This window comes from Heloderma suspectum, chromosome 1 (genome assembly GCF_057233095.1).
Source record: "Heloderma suspectum isolate Gila_16-S chromosome 1, 16-S_ref, whole genome shotgun sequence".
NCBI classification, from domain to species: Eukaryota; Metazoa; Chordata; class Lepidosauria; order Squamata; family Helodermatidae; genus Heloderma; species Heloderma suspectum.
In genome coordinates, this window is record NC_139458.1 from 349,040,273 (window position 1) to 349,060,246 (window position 19,974).

Genomic DNA, 19,974 nt, shown 5'->3' on the forward strand with positions numbered 1-19,974 from the left:
TCTGATCTTTTAAAAAGTGGGATAAAGGTCAAGAAGTGTGGGAGACATCCTGAAGGTTGACACTGCCGTATAAAGGACCTGCAAACTTCGATGAGTGACCAATTATGAATGTGCAATAAAAGCCTCATGTAAAAATGCTCTTAGTTTCTAGGGTGCCACAAGGCTCTTTCAGAACTACCTTTCTGGAAGTTATTTTAAGGATGTAGATGTTTGATGGATTTTGATGAGTGATAGGCTGTTTTAGAGTTGTCAACAGCTTAGAGTTTCCATTAAGAAAGAAAGGTGGGATAAAAGTTGTGAAATAAAATATGGGACAAATTTATTGTATGCATTAGTAGCAGTAATGCTGTCTGATTAAGTAGCAATCCCACTGACTAAAGCAGCCAGGGGAGGTCTGGTCATATGGGTACAGCAGAAGTGGGCAACCTTTTCCCTGCTGAGGGCCACATTCCCTTGCAGATAATCTGCTGGGGGCTGCATATCGGCAGTGGGCAGGGCTGATGCCAGAGGTGCCCAGGGCCAGAGTCAAAACTGGATGGCTCATCCTATTTCTCTTTCTGCCAAATGCAAAAAACATAGCTGTAATGGCAAAATTTGGCTCTTCTACAAGCATAGCTAGACTGCTGACTATTGTCCAGAGTCAATGAAACATAGCTCCCAGCACCTGGAAAGGTAGCCCAGAAAAGGAAGCTGAGAAGCACTTCTCTCCCCCGCTCCACTCTCCAATATAAGCCAAAATAGGCAAAAAGCTGAGATCTGGTATGTCTGCAAGAGCTAAAATTCTGGATAATGGGAAAGGAAATTTATTTTCATGTACAAATGAGCTTTGCTTCATAAATCGATCTCAGTTGCATTACCTCATGGTGTGAAATCTGGTCTTGCAATTCTTGGATGTTACTTGTTGCTACGGGCTTGTCCTGGATCTCACAATGTGCTCTCTCTATCAGTTGCTGTAAATGTTTCATCTCTTGTTCATATTGCTCATACTGTACTACTGCTTCCTATAGAGAAAGAGGGGGAAAATACAGTCAAGGCACACCAAAAAATAAAGTACCTACTGTATACTTCTTATTTTCTGACATTCTCTAAAATAAGGATGATAAGGCCGCAATCCTGTACACACTTACCAGGGAGTAAGTCCCTGATAAGTGTGTATAGGGCGCAGAGGGAAGGGAGAATATGTTTCGTCAGCAGTTTTCATTCTGCTGGCAGTTGTACAGCACTGAATATCTTACAGGAAAATTAGGAAAGCCAAGTTAAGATTATACTACTACATGTTATGTCTTTTTACTTACATGTTTTAAATTTGTTTTACATGGAAATTATTTTCCATCTTATTCCAAAGGTTTGGTGTGGAGTTATAACAGAATTAAAACCTTTGTTTTAACATTGTCAAAGCTTCGTTAACATTGTTTACACAATGTCCATGCAAAAAAAGTTATATTCGTTATATTAGGAACTTTCAAATTGTTTTTTTTCCCCTTAAAGTTGCTGCATAGATGTCATATGGGCAGACATCATAGGATAAATCTTGGAAGAAAGCAGAGATCCAAATTTTATTCAGGTTGCTTGCCGTGTCAAAATGAGTTTTAAATACAATTAGCTTCTTTTTCAAAGGATGTTTTAAATGTAAGAGTTAAATTTTATATAAAGTTATAATGGTGAACAGAAGGCCGGGGGATGAGCAAATGAATCAGAGACACCTAGTAATAAGAACTGCAGTTCTACAGCTTGCCAAAAAGAAGAAGAATAAAAATATACCCCTGGAGGTTGAAAAGTTATATAAGATTTAATAATTGTTAGAGACAACAGAAAGAATGATACAGCATTTTTATTTTGTAACTTCTGGGAGATGATGGAGACCAGCCTTCCCCAACCTGGTGCCCTTCAGATGGGTTGGACTACAATTCCCAGAATCTGGGATTCTGGGAGTTGTAGTCCAACTCGTCTGGAGGGCACCAGGTTGGGGAAGGATGATGTAGACTCTCTGTTCTGAATATTTCTATTTATTGGAGACATTTATATACCATCCTTCATCCATGTTGGATTCCAGGGTGGTGTACAATTATCTATACACACACACACACATGCGCACACCAGTAATAAAAATAATTTAAAAGACAGCAATTAAAACCATTACACAGACTAAGGTTTAGGCACTTGACACTGAGTGTAAAGATTCTTAAAATGAGTAACAAACATAACAATCTAAAACATACAGTATCTTTGTGCTTGTCAAGAATGATGGAAGAAGAAAATGACTCCAAATGGTGAGTGTACCATGTGAGTTTACCACCTCTACTCATGTTACGTTCAATTTCTACTTGCCTGCATTATGTTGCATTGCTGGATGGCTGTGTGCTGAAGATGACTGGCCTCTTCCTGCAGCCTGAGGGCAGTGTGACATATTGGTAGGCTGGTGACCACTTCTTCAGGAATTCGTAAAGCACTCTGACAGATCTGCACTGCATGAACCTTGGGCTTCAGTGACTCCATTTCAGAAAGCAGATGCTAGAAATAACATAAGGGTATGATATAAACTCATACTGCCATGAACTCCAGGGGCCTTTCACTAAAGTGAGCTCAACAAAAATATTAACATATGGTATGAGTTAATACTATCCACCATTAAATGATGAACTGCTAGGACATGCTCACAATGAATGTAGAGTTCAATGTTTTCACATTTAAAAAAATCATTAATGAGTTAACCAACACTATGACAACAAAATTGCCATTAATTACTGAAAATGCTTCATATTATCTTTTCGAGTTGGATTTATTAGATTTAAGTACATAGGAAACTATTTTAGCAATTTATATTTAGAGGGGAATAATGGAAGTTCTTGGAGTTGATTGGATGTTATTTCTTGAAGTGTGACACAGATACAAAGATAGATTTAGCTATTCAGTGGGTGGTTCCAGTTCAACAGGGGAACCTGCTTTGGCATCTTGAAACACATGGTGTCATTTTCTGAAATGCATGTATCTTATAGCACTGTGACAAAATCACAGTGACATCAGCTTTCAAATAGGATTGGTCCTCAGGGAGACACTGGCAGTAGACAGTGGAGAAGAATGAATCCATAGTCCCATCGGTTGACAGGATTTGTTCTGAAAGGGCAACTTTGCAATTATTATTGTTGAGATCACTAACTTTCCCAACACCTACCTGGAAGAAAAGCAGGGCACATGAAGGGGGTTGATATCCTACTCCAAACAGACTCAAATCATTACATGTCATTATTGCTCTAATAATTAGTGGCCAGCTTAAGTAATACTTTAACCAAGCCTAGCAGCCTCAGACATTTTAAAGAAAGTACCAACAGAATTAATACTTCACAGCTCTCCTGCAAATGATAAAGTCATGCTGTAATCAGCCTACCTGTCTGTGAGAAAGTTGCTCTTTCAGACTCAAACGGCCAATCTCTGAAGATGTCAGAGTGGTTTGGGCTTGCTCTAAAGCTGTTTGAAGAGCCTTTACCTCAGTTTCAAATTTCTTCATATCCTGTAAAAAAAAAAAGTGTACAAAAACAAGGAAAAGCAGAACACACATTAGACATGGGTTAAGACTCACTAGACAATGGTGTTACTGAAAGTAAACTGCACGTCTTTGGAAAACCGAGGTCTTATAATATGCATATTCTATTCTATTCTATTCTATTCTATTCTATTCTATTCTATTCTATTCTATTCTATTCTATTCTATTCTTTTATACATACAAGCCCATTCTTTGATTCAGAGCATCATGTGAGCGCTAATATGCCCTATTAGTAGGCTTCCCTATTCAATAATTCAGGGGGTCCCTAACGTGGTGTTTGCAAAGCCACATAAAACTCCCTCCCCCCAGTTTTTTAATATACGTACATGTTGTATATATCCACAGCAATGAATACAAATGAAATGTATACAACTTCCTAGCAATTATACATAGGCTTCAACAAAAGCGGACCAAATATCCAAATAAGTATCCATTTGAAGGTGGCATCTACATGTCACCCATTCAAATGTTGAAAGCATTATAAGGTCCTCAGTTCATTGCATTATAGAAGGTGAGTGTTTATCCTTCCAGTATTGTAATATTATTCTTTTAGCTGTCAAAATGGCAGGGAGAATCCATTTATGCTGACCATTTGTTAATGTCCATGAAGCAGGTAAATAATTTAAAGGAGCGCGTACTTCAGTGAATATAAAACACAGTTCCAGTACAACATTTATCTGTGTAATAACCTCCTCCCCAAAAGGAGCAACTACTGGATATTGCCAAAACATATGTTTAAAAGAAGCAATTGCTGTATTGCACTGCCAGCAATTAGCTGAATTAGACTATCCCTTATTAAATAGATGTTGCAGTGTCCAATAGAAACGAATCAAGAGTTTTTGCGGAATAAGATGCAGCCTAAGATCCATAGACGTGACAGGTAGACCACAGCAGTTTCTCAAATTCCCAAATGTGTCCACAGGTCCAGAAAGATTGGGGACCCCTGATCTAATTCATTTCACATCCCATTGTGAAAGAGCTGTACGTGTGTGTGTGTGTGAGAATGGGATATCCCGTAGAGCATGGGTGGGGAACCTGTGGCCCTCCAGATGCTGTTGGACTACCCATCATCACTGACCATTGGCCATGCTGGCTGGGAATGATGGGAGGTGGGATCCAATAACATCTGGAAGGCCTCAGGTTCCCCACCCTTTGAGGCAGGGGAACTCCGTGTGTACTTGAGCTTCTCCAGAATTGGGCCACATGAGAAGACAACTTCAGAATTTACACAGAATTTCAAGGGCAGTGATTTTTTTCAATCAGATTTGCCTGGTATAAATATGAAAAATTATGCTCTAGGGGAAAAAATCCCTGGTGAAGCTCTCCTGCGTAAGACAGAGTCTTCCATCCATTTCAAGGGAGCTTACACAGCAGAACGTCATTAGGAATTGTGCCTTAGAAATACAGTACATTTAGATTTATACCTCACCCTTCAACAGGTTCCCAGGATGGCTTACAAAAGTTAAAACAACGTTCTAACTTTTAGCAATAAAACAAATTACAATAATTACAATTGTAGTTAAAAGGTTGCAATATAACAAATTATTAACAACAAATTCCTACAATAAAACAAATAATAATAGCATTGCACAGTCATAACGAACAGTTCAAACCATCAACTAGATATGAAGGGCATTCCACATACCTTGGCTGCATCTTGAACATTCTGTAGTCGCTCTCTGATCACTTGCTGTAACTCTTCAGTCTGACGCCCAAGCTCTGACACTTGCTGAGACATCCCTTCAGTCAAATATACACTTGCCAAGTGTTCTATCTTTTCATTCATGGCTTCAATATCCCCATGGATCTCACCAGACTCTTCAAGCATGGCCTAAGTTGCAGAAATCAGCAGAATCTGTTTCAATTTTCAGACTCTGATCCATCAAAAATTTAGGCTTAGAATTATTGCTACTATATTCTTCAGTCACATGGTTCAATATTGCTTCATAAGGAAGACATCAGCTAGGATTTTACAGAGATCACAACTATATCTAAAACTACAGCTCTATCTCTTGCCAGGATTTGGAAGGCTTGTAGTAGAAATGGAGGTCAGTCAATTCTTTAGGAAGCATCACCTGTCTAGATGCCTTACTGCATTTGTAGTCTATAGTCATCCCATCCCTTGAAAAGACCTCAAGGGGAATGCTTGTTAGGCCTATCACCCAGAAGGAACTATCCAGGCAAATGAGCACTCTGGAGTTTCCAGTAGATGAAGCATGCCACTCCAAATCACCTCTGAAGAAATCCTGTGATGATTCTCCCCTTAACAAAATGCTTAGGGTAGCTAAGGTAGTTTGGAATTTTAATGAACTTTTAGTTGTCACATCCACTGGATACCATTAAATTATGACATAATTTACTACACAATACCCAATGCAGGTGACAAGAAGTTAATTAGCCAAACTATAGCCTTCTATTAAATCACTGCATGCCAGCTATTGCAGCCCCTGAAGAACAAAGTGTGAAGTTGCATCCTGCCACACTAGGGTTGTCAGACTGAGGAAAGAAAGATTACTACTCAGGCCTCAGATGACTATCTCTAAGCCCACACAGCTACATTATGGGAGAGTTGGTGCCAAGAGTAGCTTGAACTTGGTTTGGGAAGTGGCAGGGCCTTCTGTGCCTCACACAACTGACAAACATAGTATACACATTGTTTGATGCAATTTCCAAGGCTCTAAATCTCCATCTCATTGGCTTATGGCTGGAGAAAGCTAAATACACTTTGTTACAAACAGCCCAGTTAGTATAGAAACCATGTTGTCCATCTGTCAAAGCCAACAAAAAAAAACTTACTGGCATCAAATGGTAGAGGATTCTCTAGAGCTTAGCATAATAAATAACGTTTTTCTCCTACTTCAAAATATTTTTACTGGGCAGAATCCTATACTGCCTGTGCACTAGCAGAACAGACTGCTAATGCATCAGGACCTAGCAGTTCTTGAAACGACTCAAAACAAGCGGCAGTGCTAATTTCCAGAATGGCTCCGTTGACTTGCTCCATTCTTGAAACGAATCGATCATTTCCACTTGTTTCCTTGCTTATTTTAGGAACATTACAACTAGCAGAAATGCAGCAGCAGTATAGCATAGAATATTTGTGAAGACCTGGCTCCAAAAATGTGATATCTCATGCTGTTTTGAAAACATATCCATCTTAACATTCTGATACAAGCTTCCAAAGTTCCCTACAAGGAGAAAAAATCTACAGAGAAAGGATCAAACCTAGAGATTATATGAAGATATAAATTATTTAGTAAGGATTACCATGCTATTAGTATGGGGTTAAAAACTATCATTTAGTGTACACTACCAATCTGTGCCTTCACCTACTACCTAAAAAAATAATTATCATCTCACCTGATGAGACATAAATTGATCTCGAAGTTGAGAGGCAGAATTCCACGTGATGTTACCATGTATTAAAATGTTAGCTTTTTCAATCCATTTCAGTATGAATTCTAGCATCTCATTATATTCATCTAAGTGTGAAATGGCCTTCAAACACAAGGAAAATCTATTTAGTAAATCTGAAGCACAGCTTGTACGTGAAAATATTGTTTTCTTTAAAAAGGTGTGAGTTTATATACCTAGCAATTCCATTTACTTCAGTTCTTCTAGTTCCTATTACTGGTCTTTTATACTGCTTATGTTAAAATTAGTACATATGCCATATGTACATTATGCATGTGTCTTACGCAGATGTAGCTACTTCTAAAATTCTATGTGGAAGACTGTGAACATACTGATGTCAAGTGTGGGCATATCATTGCATGTGTACTAGGAACAATCTGGTTCTTTCAGAAATTACTGCTTGTTTCCTTGATCCATACCACTTAATTGCACCTCTTTAATTATTTGTTTAACTTACATCAACTTACCCCTTTTTAGTGACACATAGTCATCCTATAATTAAATTCTTTTAAAACTAGAGTTATCCAGCAATCTCACCATTATGAATTATATTTACCTAACTGGAACAATACAAGTCATTAATATGTCATAGGGACATTAGTATCTCATAAGTAGCAAATTTTGTTGCTTAGAACTCAGTAGCAATTACAGATCTGATAATTTATTCAAAAGTGTATGAGTGTTCAACACTTGAGATATGTTAATGCTATTAAAAGCTATTTGCTAATTCATTTAACATTAACACTAGTTTATTCAAAATATAGATTATCCAACAAGTTTCAACATCCCTGGCTCTGAAGGACTATAATGCTACTACATCAGGATTTTTCAGGATTTAGAAGTGTCTCTAAAGATTACTATTAGGGATATCATAAGCATTTGAAAAGGCTGCTCAAAAGTGTGAGCACCATGCAAGACCAGCAGGATGCAGCTGAGAAACAGTGAACACGGCCCTGCTCATCTTGCAAATGTAGGGCCCACTGCCATCTCTTCCTTCCCCTGATCCCAAACAGCCAACAATGGTAGGGTAGACGATGGGGGAGGCAGTGCTGAAAGTGGGAGGAGGGTGCTCCAGCTCCCTGGTGGAGCATCCTTTCCTGCCAGGAAGGGAACTGGGACTACAAGTGCCACAACCCTTGAGGGAATATGGTGCTAATCACTTCAGTTAGGAACATAGCAAGCTACCTTATGCTGAGTCAGCCCTTTGTCCATCTAGACTACTGTCAACACTGACTGGCAGTGGCTCTCTAGAGTTTTATTTATTACATTTCTCTACCACCCAATAGCTGAAGCTCTCTGGGCAGTTCACAGGCAGAAAACTGGAGATGCCAGGGACTGAACTTGGGACCTTCTGCTTGCAAGCCCTAAAGAGCCAGTGCCAGCTACAGGCCCTCAACAATTCTACCAGAATTGCTAAATTTGCAGTCCCAGTCTCCTCCCCAATGGGGATAAATGCTCCACTGGAGAGCTGGAGTGCCTGCCTCCTCCCCATCACAGCATGTAAGTGACTGGACCCTGGGAGGAGGGGAAGGTGGCAGCAGTGAGTGTTTTGAGTGCCAGAAAGCATTTGGTGCGCATTCACATGGAATGTGAACAAAATATCAATCTTTTGCAAGTGCTGGCATTGAGCACGCCGAAAAGATCAAAACCCTTTCAGGATGAGTACAACAATGTCCATGCATCCTTAATTAGTTTGCTCTCCATAGAAGTGTTTCTGGCAGTTGTTTCCTTTCCTGAGAGACAGAATGGACATTCTCTATACTGAACATTTATCACTATTTTACAAAGTGCTAGAAACTAGTGTATTGGTCACCTAATAATATTAACATGTAATACTTCTCAGTAATTAATTGCCTTTTGGGTTCATGGACAACAATATAACTAGTTTCAACTTCCCCCCCTTTCACGCTACCTTGATTCTCGACCCATATCAAGCCCATCTCCACAGTCAGAAACAAAGAAACAAAGAAAGAAACAAAGAAAGAAACTGAGATACTTGGGAAGCTGAGTTACTACCCAATGACCACATTCTATGGTTTGTCAGCACTTCAATGGAATTGTGGCATACAATGAATGTGAACCATATATTAACAATGAGTCTGAGAACATATCAAATCAACTTAATACTATACCTGATTCAGCTTAGATGCCCTGTACTCAGCCTGCCTAATAGTTTGTTGGTGGAGCACTGTAAGTTTGCTTATTCTGCCAGTGAGCTGTTTAGCTAGCTGAGGATTCTGCTCTGCAAAGTCCTGCACAGCTGCATCTAGTTCCACTAGCTTCATGTTACAGCTGTCCAGTTTCTCAGCCAGGAGCTGTAGTGGGAAGAGAATAAGTGTTTGTTACAAACAAACAAAAAAGTAGGCAATTCTTTGCTGTCAAAGCCTTGCTGCTACTCTTATACTCTTTCCGGTGTTTTGTAGTTAACCAAGTGAATGGGCGGGGGTGTGCACTTTCCTCTTTTTGGGTTTCTACTAGCTCGGTGGCTTTTGAGTGGCTGATCATTTTCCTTCCACACGTCAGAACAGTAATAATTGTTATGTTAAGCCCTAAGTTATGCATATGTCCATGACAGGAAGGACACATAGTCATCCCTTGGACTCACAGAATTATCTAAAAGTGACAGATATCCAAATCCCATATATGGTAAACCTACGAATTTGTAGTATTTAAAATATGTACAGAAAGGCATACTTGGTGTATTGAGATATTACTTCGTTCACTGATCTACTTAAAAAACACACCATTTATTTTATTTTCAATTAAAAAGGACACAAAGTGGAGCATGATGGAGTATGATTGCCATTCCCAAGTCATTTGTAGATTTCACACATACAAGATGACTCCAGCATCAAGTGATGATTTGCACATATGAATGAACCATCACAGATCATCAGATACAGCTTCTTGCCACTATGATGCTGAAGGGTGATGTCTCCCTGCTGTTCTCTCTCTAATTGTACCCTTTCTCTCTCGAAGCTTCAATCAGATTTCATAAATCAAAATAATAATACAATCTCATGATGTTCCTCTTTGCTTCTATCAGAGTCTTAAATAAGGACACTTTGTTCTATACATAATCTTTAGTTACCTTTTGATCCATTTTAGCTTGTGTTATGTTATTTGTCTTTTCTTTCAGTTTCAATAGAATTGAATTGAGGTCTTTTGCTATCTCTTGAATCTTCTGACCAAATTCTTGATTTAATATCTTGCTCTGTTGAGCATCTTTTTCTTTGGCTTGAATCTGCCAAATATTCCAAGTAAAAAAGAAAGAACAACTAAACATGCTGGTTTACAGTACATCAATTATAAAGAATTAGTATGAACATGCTTGCTAAATCAAGAAATTTATGACTTCAGTGTATTGATAGCATCTTGTATTTCCTTTCATTATAATACAAATGTAAGAATGTTGTGGCACCTTAGAGACTAACACACTGTGTCAACACGAATTTTTGCAGCCAAACACCCACTTGGTTAGAAAATTGGGACAGGAGTGATCTCCTTGTGGGCACTGCTAGATATGGTGAGGAGTCTGGAATAGGGCTCAACAGAGCCATCTTCCCTCCTTCTGTCTCACTAGCTGGACCTTGGCTAAGTGTGTGAATTGAGTAAATTGCAGGTAGGAGCCCTAGAAAAAAGAGGTACAGGTACAGTTAGATGTTGATATGGAAAATGTGGTGAGGCCTTCTGTTGCAAGAAATGCCTGTTGTGCTGTGATGCTCACACATCTCCAAGGACCAACCAGGGGCAGGGCTGGCATGCTTGGGTAGCTAAGGGCCAGGGGCTCAGAAGGGCCCATCTATTCCCTGACCTTGCCAACTCCATGGTGCAAACAACTTTCCCTGACAGGTGGCAGCATTTCTGAAGTCATGAATTGGGGTGAAAGGCTTGATTGTCCCCATGTGTTGTGGGTTGTTGTTTTTACATTCATCCATTTCCTCTGGCCAACATGGCTACCTTTGTGGAGTTTATAGAATTTGCTTTAAGTAATTCTTCATAGTATTTGCTTTAAATAGTTCTTACCTGTTCATGTATATTTACAAGTGCCAATCCCACTTCAGCTAACTGAAGAGAAAGTTCAGAAGGTAAAATGGTATAAAGTCCCAAATATTTATTCTGCTGCTGTTCAGCCATTTTCTCAACAGCCTGACGGTGAATAGTTGCTTCATTCAGGAGAGCCTAATAGGATATGGGGGATATATTGCAAAAAAGAAAAAGAAGGAAGGAAAAGGAAAAATATGTACGTTTTAGAGTTTCACATCAAATCCAAAATCGAGACGAGATTTTTACAAAAGAATGAGTGAAGCTCTATAAAGTTCATCCCAATATGCCAACTTATAAATAGGATTTTGAAATAAAATTTGCTTTCCCCCCACCGTGTGTTTCATTTTGATATGCGAGATCATCCAAGCTAGTACTACTGGACATGCCCACAATGCTGCAACCTGGACACTTCTGCATCACAACAGGATTCCGGACCCTGAGAATGAGGAAGACCCTGTCCCTGGACCAGCTCAGGAAGTAATGATTGAGTCTTCCTCATGAGATATCTTTGGTTGAAGAATAGAAAGTAGTCCAAGGAACTGTACTTCTTTTAACCCCTGTTCCTGAGATCTTGGATTGTAATAAATTATCTATCTATCTGTTCTGGAGAATGTTTCCTTTCCACCATCTTGAGACAGCGATGGCTCCTTGGAAACTTCTGCAACTTCAGACATTCCACTTGTGCAGCCACACCAGTCTCAGTGGCATTAGAGAACATACCAGCCTTGCCAGAGTCCACACCTCAGAAGTAGAGCACAGCTCCTTTAACTATCTCTTCCAGGCAGGAAGGTAGGCCTCGAGCACATATATCACTGCGTAGGTATTTCGTTGCAGCTTACCTCCTCTCCGGCCCTGCTGGTTAGTCTTAAGACTTGCTCATAGCTTTCACAGTGTGCTGTCCCAGATCTTGATACTAGACTGTCACTGTGCACTTTTCACTATCACCTGTCTGCTGGTCTGCCAAGTTCTGCAATGCAGAATGCAGAACTTGCAGAATGTAGGTGTCTCCTACTTGCCCCTTTTCCTGACAGTGGCTTCTCTGTGAAGTTCAGTCACAAACAGGGACTAGAAAATCTGGTAATTGTATGTAAAGACAGCAAAGCCTGTTCCAGCAAAGCATACTCTTCCATCCTGTGCCTTGTTTGGGGCAGCTTTACTTGCTCCATGCCTTATCCCATTGGATTCTTTTCCCATCCTTCCCCTAAGCCCCTGATAGCAGGTAGGGGATGGGGCTTCAAGGAGGGGCATGGCTTCAGGGAAGGGGAGGGGCTCACCTGAAGCCTCATGGGCCAGAGATTTCCATCCCCAATTTAAAGGTACATCAACATATCTATATGTACAAACATTACATGATCTGTCCATCTATGATTACAGCGGTGTAATAAGTTAGGTAAATTATGAACTCTACTTCCATGAAAATTTTCAAAAAGGTGGAGAGGCAATGGTCAGTGACACTTCAGCTAAAGGATGCCCTACATTAGGATAATGGGTTTAACTGATTCAGTGGAATTCATATCCTAAACCAGGGGAGCACAACATTTTTGGTCTAGGTGTCTGCTGGAAGCTGCACATACATGCAGGCAAGCACATAATGCACTCACATACACTCACACACACCCTTCTCTTACACACAGCCCAGAAGCAACAGATCTTGGTCTTGCAGCAACAGCATCAAGGTGCTGAACCCCCCTCCCTGCCCCTGTCAACCCAACACAATCACCAAAGAAGAAGAAATGCTCTAGGAACAGGATCTATGGTTTCTGCCATACAACAGCAGGAACCTCATTCCTAGAGCATCCTAGGAAGTAGGCAGAAACCTTGAAACACTGCTTCCTGGGATGCTCTAGGAATGAGATTGCACATGGCACCATAGCAGTCCTCTGCAGATATACACAGAGGATCATTCTGACAGTGTTCAATAGTGGAAAACAATACTATACAACTGCTGTGACTTTGACATACCTGCAATTCGTCAAATTGAGCATCTACTTCTATAGTAGGATTTAATAAATATTCTCTGGCTTCTTGAATCCAAGACTTCACCTTATTGATCTCTCTTTCAACTTCTTCACGTTCCTTCAGTTCTTGTTTAATCACTTTCCCGCTTCTTTTCACCTTTTGTTGCATGCTGAGCAAAACAGATATAATCATTTTTACTATTTGAATTTAATTTAATATACTATTTAATATATTTTATTTCACTTTACACTGTCAAAACCTGTGAAAATCTTAATCATTTTCTTAAATATTTTAAAGAAAAATAGAAAATGTATATACATACATTTAATATTTTAAATATAAATGAAATATTGGGATTATAATAATTAATTGGCAAGTTTGTGTTATAAACTATGTTGGTAGAGGCCAATTTTGTGTACTGGCACAGGTTAAAATTGTTATATTCAGCAATAAGGACCCCATACAAGATGCACAGCTATGGATCCCAGCCAATGGGTTGGATCATGGGGCTGTAGCTCAGTGGTAGGACACAGTTTCAATCTCCTAGGAGAAAACTCCTACCTGGAACCCTGGAGAGCAGCTGCCAGTCAGTGTTGACAATACTGGGCTAGATGGACCAACGGTCTGACTCAGTGGCCCTGTTCAGACATGATGGTTAGCATTTCTGAACTAACCATGTTGGCTTAGTATGATGTCTGAACAGGTGTCTATCCCAACCATGGTGGTTCATTAACCAGAGACTAACCATGTTCACTAACCACTTGCTAGTTGCTACAAGATGGTTAATGGCCTTCACTATGGCTTAGTGTGATGTCTGAACAGCCTCTGTGATCAATTGACAGCGGCCACAGAGCTCCACGGCAAGAGGGACCAAAGAAGGAATAGCTGCTGAGCACCAAAATGGCTGGCAGTGCCAACAGCACAAATGCCACTGGGTCGCATGGCCACATATCTGGAGGACTGCGGGTTCCTGCGGGAGGGAGGGTGGTTAGAGAATGGTTAGTTAACCATGTTGCAGAACATGGTTACCTGCACATGTGGCAGTACCACTCGCAGTGATTAGTGGTAACCACCATGCACCAGGGTTAACTCTTCCCCAATATACATCTGAACAGGGCCGTTATAAGTCAGCTTCATGGATTCCTATCCAGCTTCATTTCCACAGCCAGGAACATTTCCTATGTGGAGTTCCACTCAGAGCACTGCTGCCAGATGAAGACGGGGAGGCAACCTTTGCTATTTCCCCTGTCTCTGAAGCCCCCAGTACCACCATTTTGGAAGGCCCACCAACCCTCTAGAGTGGATTTTGAGGGGAGGGGGAGCAGGGGAGAGAAAGATTTATGAAGATCACTGCTTCGCCCACTGGATTAGAAGTCTTCTGATGATGGAAGGCTATCTATGGAAAGCAGATTATGGATCCAACCGAAAAGCTTCACTTAAACATTTTTACTTCCTTACTTGTGGCATCTATCTTGCATTGCTTTGATTTCTTGCATGATGGGCATTTGATCTTGGGAGCCAGATGCTACCTCTATGTCCCGTAGCATGCTAAAAGCATGCTGCTTGAGCAGACCCAAAGATGACAGTTGCTGTTCCAGTTCCAGAATGAAATTACTGTGATAATCCAAAAGATCCAGAAGTTCATTTTTTGAGGCCTTTTCTACTGAGCTATCTGGTAGGCGATCTTGCAGATGATCTAGAGTGTCTGTTGCTTTTTGCATCTAAAAATGAGAGATTTTTGAAACACTTTTTAACCTGTTGTTTTCCTTACATTTGTTATAATAATTGTTAAAGTGCCAGTGATATCAATAAAATCTTGAAATGCAACAATTCCACACATTACACAGCAGCAGCAAACCTGGAGTTGCCACCACCAAACGTATTCAACGAGAGCCGCAGGTAATCTTGGCCCTCGGATGAGTGTACCTTTATGATACACTTGCTCGCTACATTTAGCCTTTACATTTTTAAGGTGCATAGTAAGTTAAAACATTTTGGGAATATGTCTAAGAAGACATAATATATGAAAAAGCCCAGGATGGTTTAGTATTATTTCGTGTTTGTACATCTAGCTTTAATACTTTAGCTTCAGCATTCACTCTGTAGGCTGAAAAGGATGCATGGGCATCCAAGATGTGACCCTAAACAAAAGTAAATGCCATAAGAATCAATGGGGTTTACTTCCAAGTAAAAGTGTTAAGGACCTGCATCACATTTGATCTTGTTGACTCTAACATCATGGCTAATTTTCTTCAGGTAGGATATTCCAAGTTAAAAAGAGAGTATACAGAACCAAAGAAAAACACAGAGTGGATGAGATAGTAATATGACATCTGACAATATGTGCCCTTCAATGATCAGGAGGATTGCAAAGAGACGAATAGTAAACATTCTATTAAAGCCTTCAATAGCGTGCAACTCACATTTGCACATCTGTAAATGGAAAACATTAAGTTATAGTAAGCCTATCTATTTTTAACTCGTTTAATAAACACTACGGGACTCAAACTTAAAATATCTACTACCTAAGTAGCACAGCTACCCCAGTGCCTCCTAGCTTGTACTGCAGCTGAATAATGTGAATAATGCTGACAGGCATGCATCACCATGTGACTATAAGATGTGCATTAATACTGTGAATGTTTGCTCAGAAGAAGATTTCTCTTGTTCAGTAGAGCCATCTTGCTCAGTGGTACTTCCAAGTATGTGCAAAATACTTCTTCCTTCTTTTCCTATACCTTCAATTTAATATTTGGGTTGTATCCAGTGGTGGCTTTGCCTTAGTGGAAAGTGCTCCTACTCACACAAGTTAGGGCAATGATCCCCCTTCCTACTGCAGCTCACTGCTGCATATTTCTGTTCGGAAGGATCCCCCAACCATAAGGAACAGCTTTGGAGGGGGCGTTAAACGGGTATGGGGAGATTGTTGAATGCCCTGACATGTGAGTAAAAGGACTTCCTGCTAGGGCAAAAGCACCATTGGATACAACCCAAGTAACATTATAAACACAAAATATGCATGCATAGAATGGCCAAGAGCAAATGTTTACAAACACCAAATAAGCTTGATCCTTATACCTTATTATTAAATATATTCCATTTCTGCAATGATTCTTCCAAAATCCTCTCTTGCTCTTGGGCAACACTTCGGAGCCTTGTCCACCGCTGCCAAACAGTTGTCATGGATCTACTTATGGTTGCCTTGCTGGCATCATTGCCTATTTTCTCTAGGTGGCATGCCTTGTCCTCCAGTGAAGTGATCTTCTCATGGAAAGAGTTTACTATAGAAACCAGCGACTGAGAAAGCAAAGGAAATTAGTATTCCTTCTTACAAAAAGTCATAGAACATTTAGCACAGATTGTGTTTTATACCATAGCTGAAATAAATTATTTCTGGAAAATGGTTTGTTGCAAACAGGATTACGATTTATGCATAGAAAAGTTGTAAATTTAACCTTTATAGTTATCAGTGCATTAAGATATATGAACTGCCTTTTGTATTGAAAAATTACAAAACTATCCTGCATTTTGGGGGGTAAGGCTTCTAATAAAATAGGTTTTCATATGTAGTTCTAATCCTGAAGACTATTAAATCTCACAAGCTTATATGGTTTTAACAGTAAACAGATGTAAGCCCGATACAGGCTCCTTCACATAAATTCCATTCCAAGGCCATCTGGGGGACTTGTATGAACTGTCTTGAAGTTGCTACAGAGCAGTTAGCTGTCTTCTGGCTGAAAAGATGCTGCCTGGCTGCATCTGCTGAGAATGAGGAAGAGTGATTTTGGGATGTGCATGATTGAGGTAAGGCCCAATTCACATGCTACACTAGCAGTGTGGCTATTGCCAAGAAAACAAATTGCCTAGCCGCTGCTCTGCATGGTAAGTCATATGTGTGTGAAACAGTTTTCATGTAGGTCACACTTTTTAAAAAAGACACTGTGGCATTAGTTGCCATTCCTGTTCTCATGGCGTATTCTCGACATTACTCATGGGGCCACCAAAATCTATGAAGCATACCTAATTCGTATAACTCAAGGACTTAATGCCTGATTTGTGTAGCATAGGGAAGAGCTGCACATTGAACACAGCAAAATGAAATGGTGCAACCCATTTGGGATTTATCTATCTCAGATTTGTTCTTTCAACAATGTCCCCATGCTTACCTGTTAGCTAGCTTGCAGGTTATTGGTAAACATTAAGAACAGCACAAATTACTCTGATATTCAGGGGGTGTCCTTTTAGTTATTTTCTTTTAAGTCATTGAAACATTTAACTTATTATTTTTGTGGTGTCTTAATTTTTCATTTGTCTAAAAACTCTGTTGGGATTTATGGCATTGTATAATCATTCTCACAAATTTTCTCAACGCTGGGTCTTGTTGCTATCGTATAAGTTGCTGATAGAACAGTCAAATGTAATTTATTCTTCACTGGACAAAAACAGATAAATTAAGGTATGTGATTTTAAAGGGAAAAATATGACTTTTGGAATTTTGAAGCATTACCTTATGTGACATTAATTTTCCTTCTGCTTCAAGATTGGAAGTGGCTTTAGATAGAGAAAATTCAGATAATTTCTTCTCATTCTCATTCATCAAGTCAATGACATGCTGCCTTGCTATCTGATATTCTTGCCACTGGAAAGCACACCTTAAAAAATTAAACATTATTAACAAAATGTCATGTGTTATGGAATTTCTAAGCACCATATGTTACACAAAAATGTGTACTTCATAATTTTCTAGCAAATATCCCCATTAAAATCCAAGGAAATGATCCAATCAAAGTTAATTTATGTTAATTTATGTTAATTTATGTTTATGTTATAACAATTTATGTTCCATAGATTTCAGTGGGAAAGATTTAATCATGTTCTTACCTCTCCCATTGAAATAAACAGCATGTGAAGAGGTTAACTTTGACTGGATTGGGCTCTAAATGTTGAGTTAATTCAAATGTCACACGCGTGGATTTCTACTCATGCAACTGGCATGCATAGGACTGCAGTCTTAATTAAATCAGTCAAGTTGTGATGGGCCAAAAGAACCCAGATGAAGCTACTATTCTTTTTGATAAAATAGCTCTTTGATACAAATGGAGGCTGTACCCATAGAACAGTGGCTCAAATCTAGCAGTCATCTGTACAGCTGGCAATGAAGATGAATGCCTATCTGCCTGTGGATATATTTCTGGGAGTTGCTCTAGCAACCAGGAGCAGCACTGTGCTTCCTTGAACCTGCTATGACTTGTTCAAGAGATCATATCAGAAGTGGACTGCAAGGCTAATCTGGAAGGAGATGCAACTAGGAGGGGACCTAGTTTTTCTTTTTTACAGGCCAACAAAGATGAAGACCATGGACTCATTTTCCCTTTTCTGAACTGTTAACTCTCTGAAAAGAGAACAACTTTCCATTCTTCCTTGCCATTTTGTGCAACAACCCATATCAACCATCTACTACTAGACTTCATATCTACTAGGACTTCTCAAAATCTGAAATGGTACCTTTCTAGTAACTCTTTCTGGGATTGTGCTTCTTCTTGCGATTCCATAGCCTTCTCATCTAAAGCCTCCACATTCTGTGCCAGCTCCTCTTTTCCTGTGGCTTGAATAAATGGCTCCATGTCAGACACAAGTGCCCGTAGTTCTTCCAAATGGGCTTGGAATTGTTTTTCAGTGCTAAAAAATTCTATATGGTTCCTTAGGTTTTCCTCTGAGTTCTCCATATCAAGGCCATTTCGTGATAAGTGTAGCAATTCCTGGGCATCTTCAAGCCAGTCGCTAGCGATCTGAACAACCTGGTAGTACCTTTGGCACAGACTATATAATTTAGTCAATTTTTCCTGAAAGCCAACAATGAAAACATATATGATTACTTAAAAAACATAAACAAACCCCTTCCGACACAGAAGATTAGGGATGCACTGGTAATCCAGCAGGTTTGATTTCTGACGTGGATATTGTAATTCTGCTAGAATGAACATTGATCTTGAACCTAGGGATGTCACGAGCATCCGGCTGGGGGCTTGAGCTTGGTGGGTTCCTGCCAGCTCAGCCTTCTGGATGCCAGTCTGAGGACCCCCACGCTTGCCCAACTTGGTGCGTGCCAAGTTGGGCAAGTGTGGTGGTCCCTGCTCTTCCGCTGAGCCACCATTTTGTGGGAAATGGTGGCTCGGTCTTTTACATAAATGGTGGCCATAAAGAAGCCAATTTATGCAACATTACAGATGTAAATGGTCTATTTACTCTTTATGGCTGCCATTTACATAAAATTGGCCTTTATGGAAAAGGCCCAGCCACCATTTTGTGTAGAATGGTGGCTTGGCAGAGGAGCGGGATGACACGTATTGCTTGCAAGGTGCCTGCAGACTGCCTGGCAGCTTGCCGCACACAGTCAGCAGGGGTGGTTGGGCAGCGCATTGCATGGGTGAGTTCGGCCATTTCTATTTGAACCCCTCTTCTGTTCAAAACAGTTTTCATCAGAACATTGTGCTGGGGTTTAAGAATGGGGATTCTCATCCAAATGCAGACCTGATCTTAAGGGAGAGGTTTCTTCTCTTCCACAAACTCTGTGAAAAGGAAGCTTTGCTACGTAATTAATAGCCACTCATGATGCCCTAAAAGTAAGGTTGCTATCCTACAGCAGCCTTCCCAAACCTGGTGCCCTCCAGATGTTTTGGACTACAACTCCCAGGATTCCTGACTATTGGCTTTGCTGGCTGGGGCCGGTGGGAAATGAAGTCCAAAACACCTGGGTGGGCGCAAGGTTGGGAAAGGCTGTCCTACAACATATTTCCCATGAAATAAATCTTATAGACTTCATTTATAGACCAGGCTATTTTAGCACCTTGCACTCACATTCACTGTAACAGGCACATCACAGCACAAGGAAGATCAGACTAATATAGGAGATTAGGGCTACATGGTTTTAGGAGCTGGGTCACTCAAAAACCTTGGGCCAAAGGTTCTCAGGCACACAGTGACTGGGATCGCCACATTGGCTGCATATCAG

General features: G+C 40.1%; 1 protein-coding gene across 1 annotated transcript in view; it reads right to left on the reverse strand.

Annotated features, from left to right (window-relative positions):
* The window catches only part of SYNE1 (spectrin repeat containing nuclear envelope protein 1), a 459,183-nt gene that overhangs the window by 156,844 nt on the left and 282,365 nt on the right, over positions 1-19,974 (reverse strand). Inside the window, exons 78-90 of the mRNA XM_084827854.1 lie at positions 18,468-18,805; positions 17,470-17,614; positions 16,041-16,259; positions 14,421-14,683; positions 12,966-13,131; positions 10,983-11,138; positions 10,048-10,200; positions 9,089-9,271; positions 6,903-7,040; positions 5,188-5,373; positions 3,386-3,508; positions 2,329-2,511; positions 858-1,001 (exon numbers count right to left, since the gene is read on the reverse strand). Coding sequence (XP_084683980.1) covers positions 858-1,001; positions 2,329-2,511; positions 3,386-3,508; positions 5,188-5,373; positions 6,903-7,040; positions 9,089-9,271; positions 10,048-10,200; positions 10,983-11,138; positions 12,966-13,131; positions 14,421-14,683; positions 16,041-16,259; positions 17,470-17,614; positions 18,468-18,805 — 2,397 coding nt within the window. The remainder of the gene's footprint in view (positions 1-857; positions 1,002-2,328; positions 2,512-3,385; positions 3,509-5,187; positions 5,374-6,902; positions 7,041-9,088; positions 9,272-10,047; positions 10,201-10,982; positions 11,139-12,965; positions 13,132-14,420; positions 14,684-16,040; positions 16,260-17,469; positions 17,615-18,467; positions 18,806-19,974) is intronic.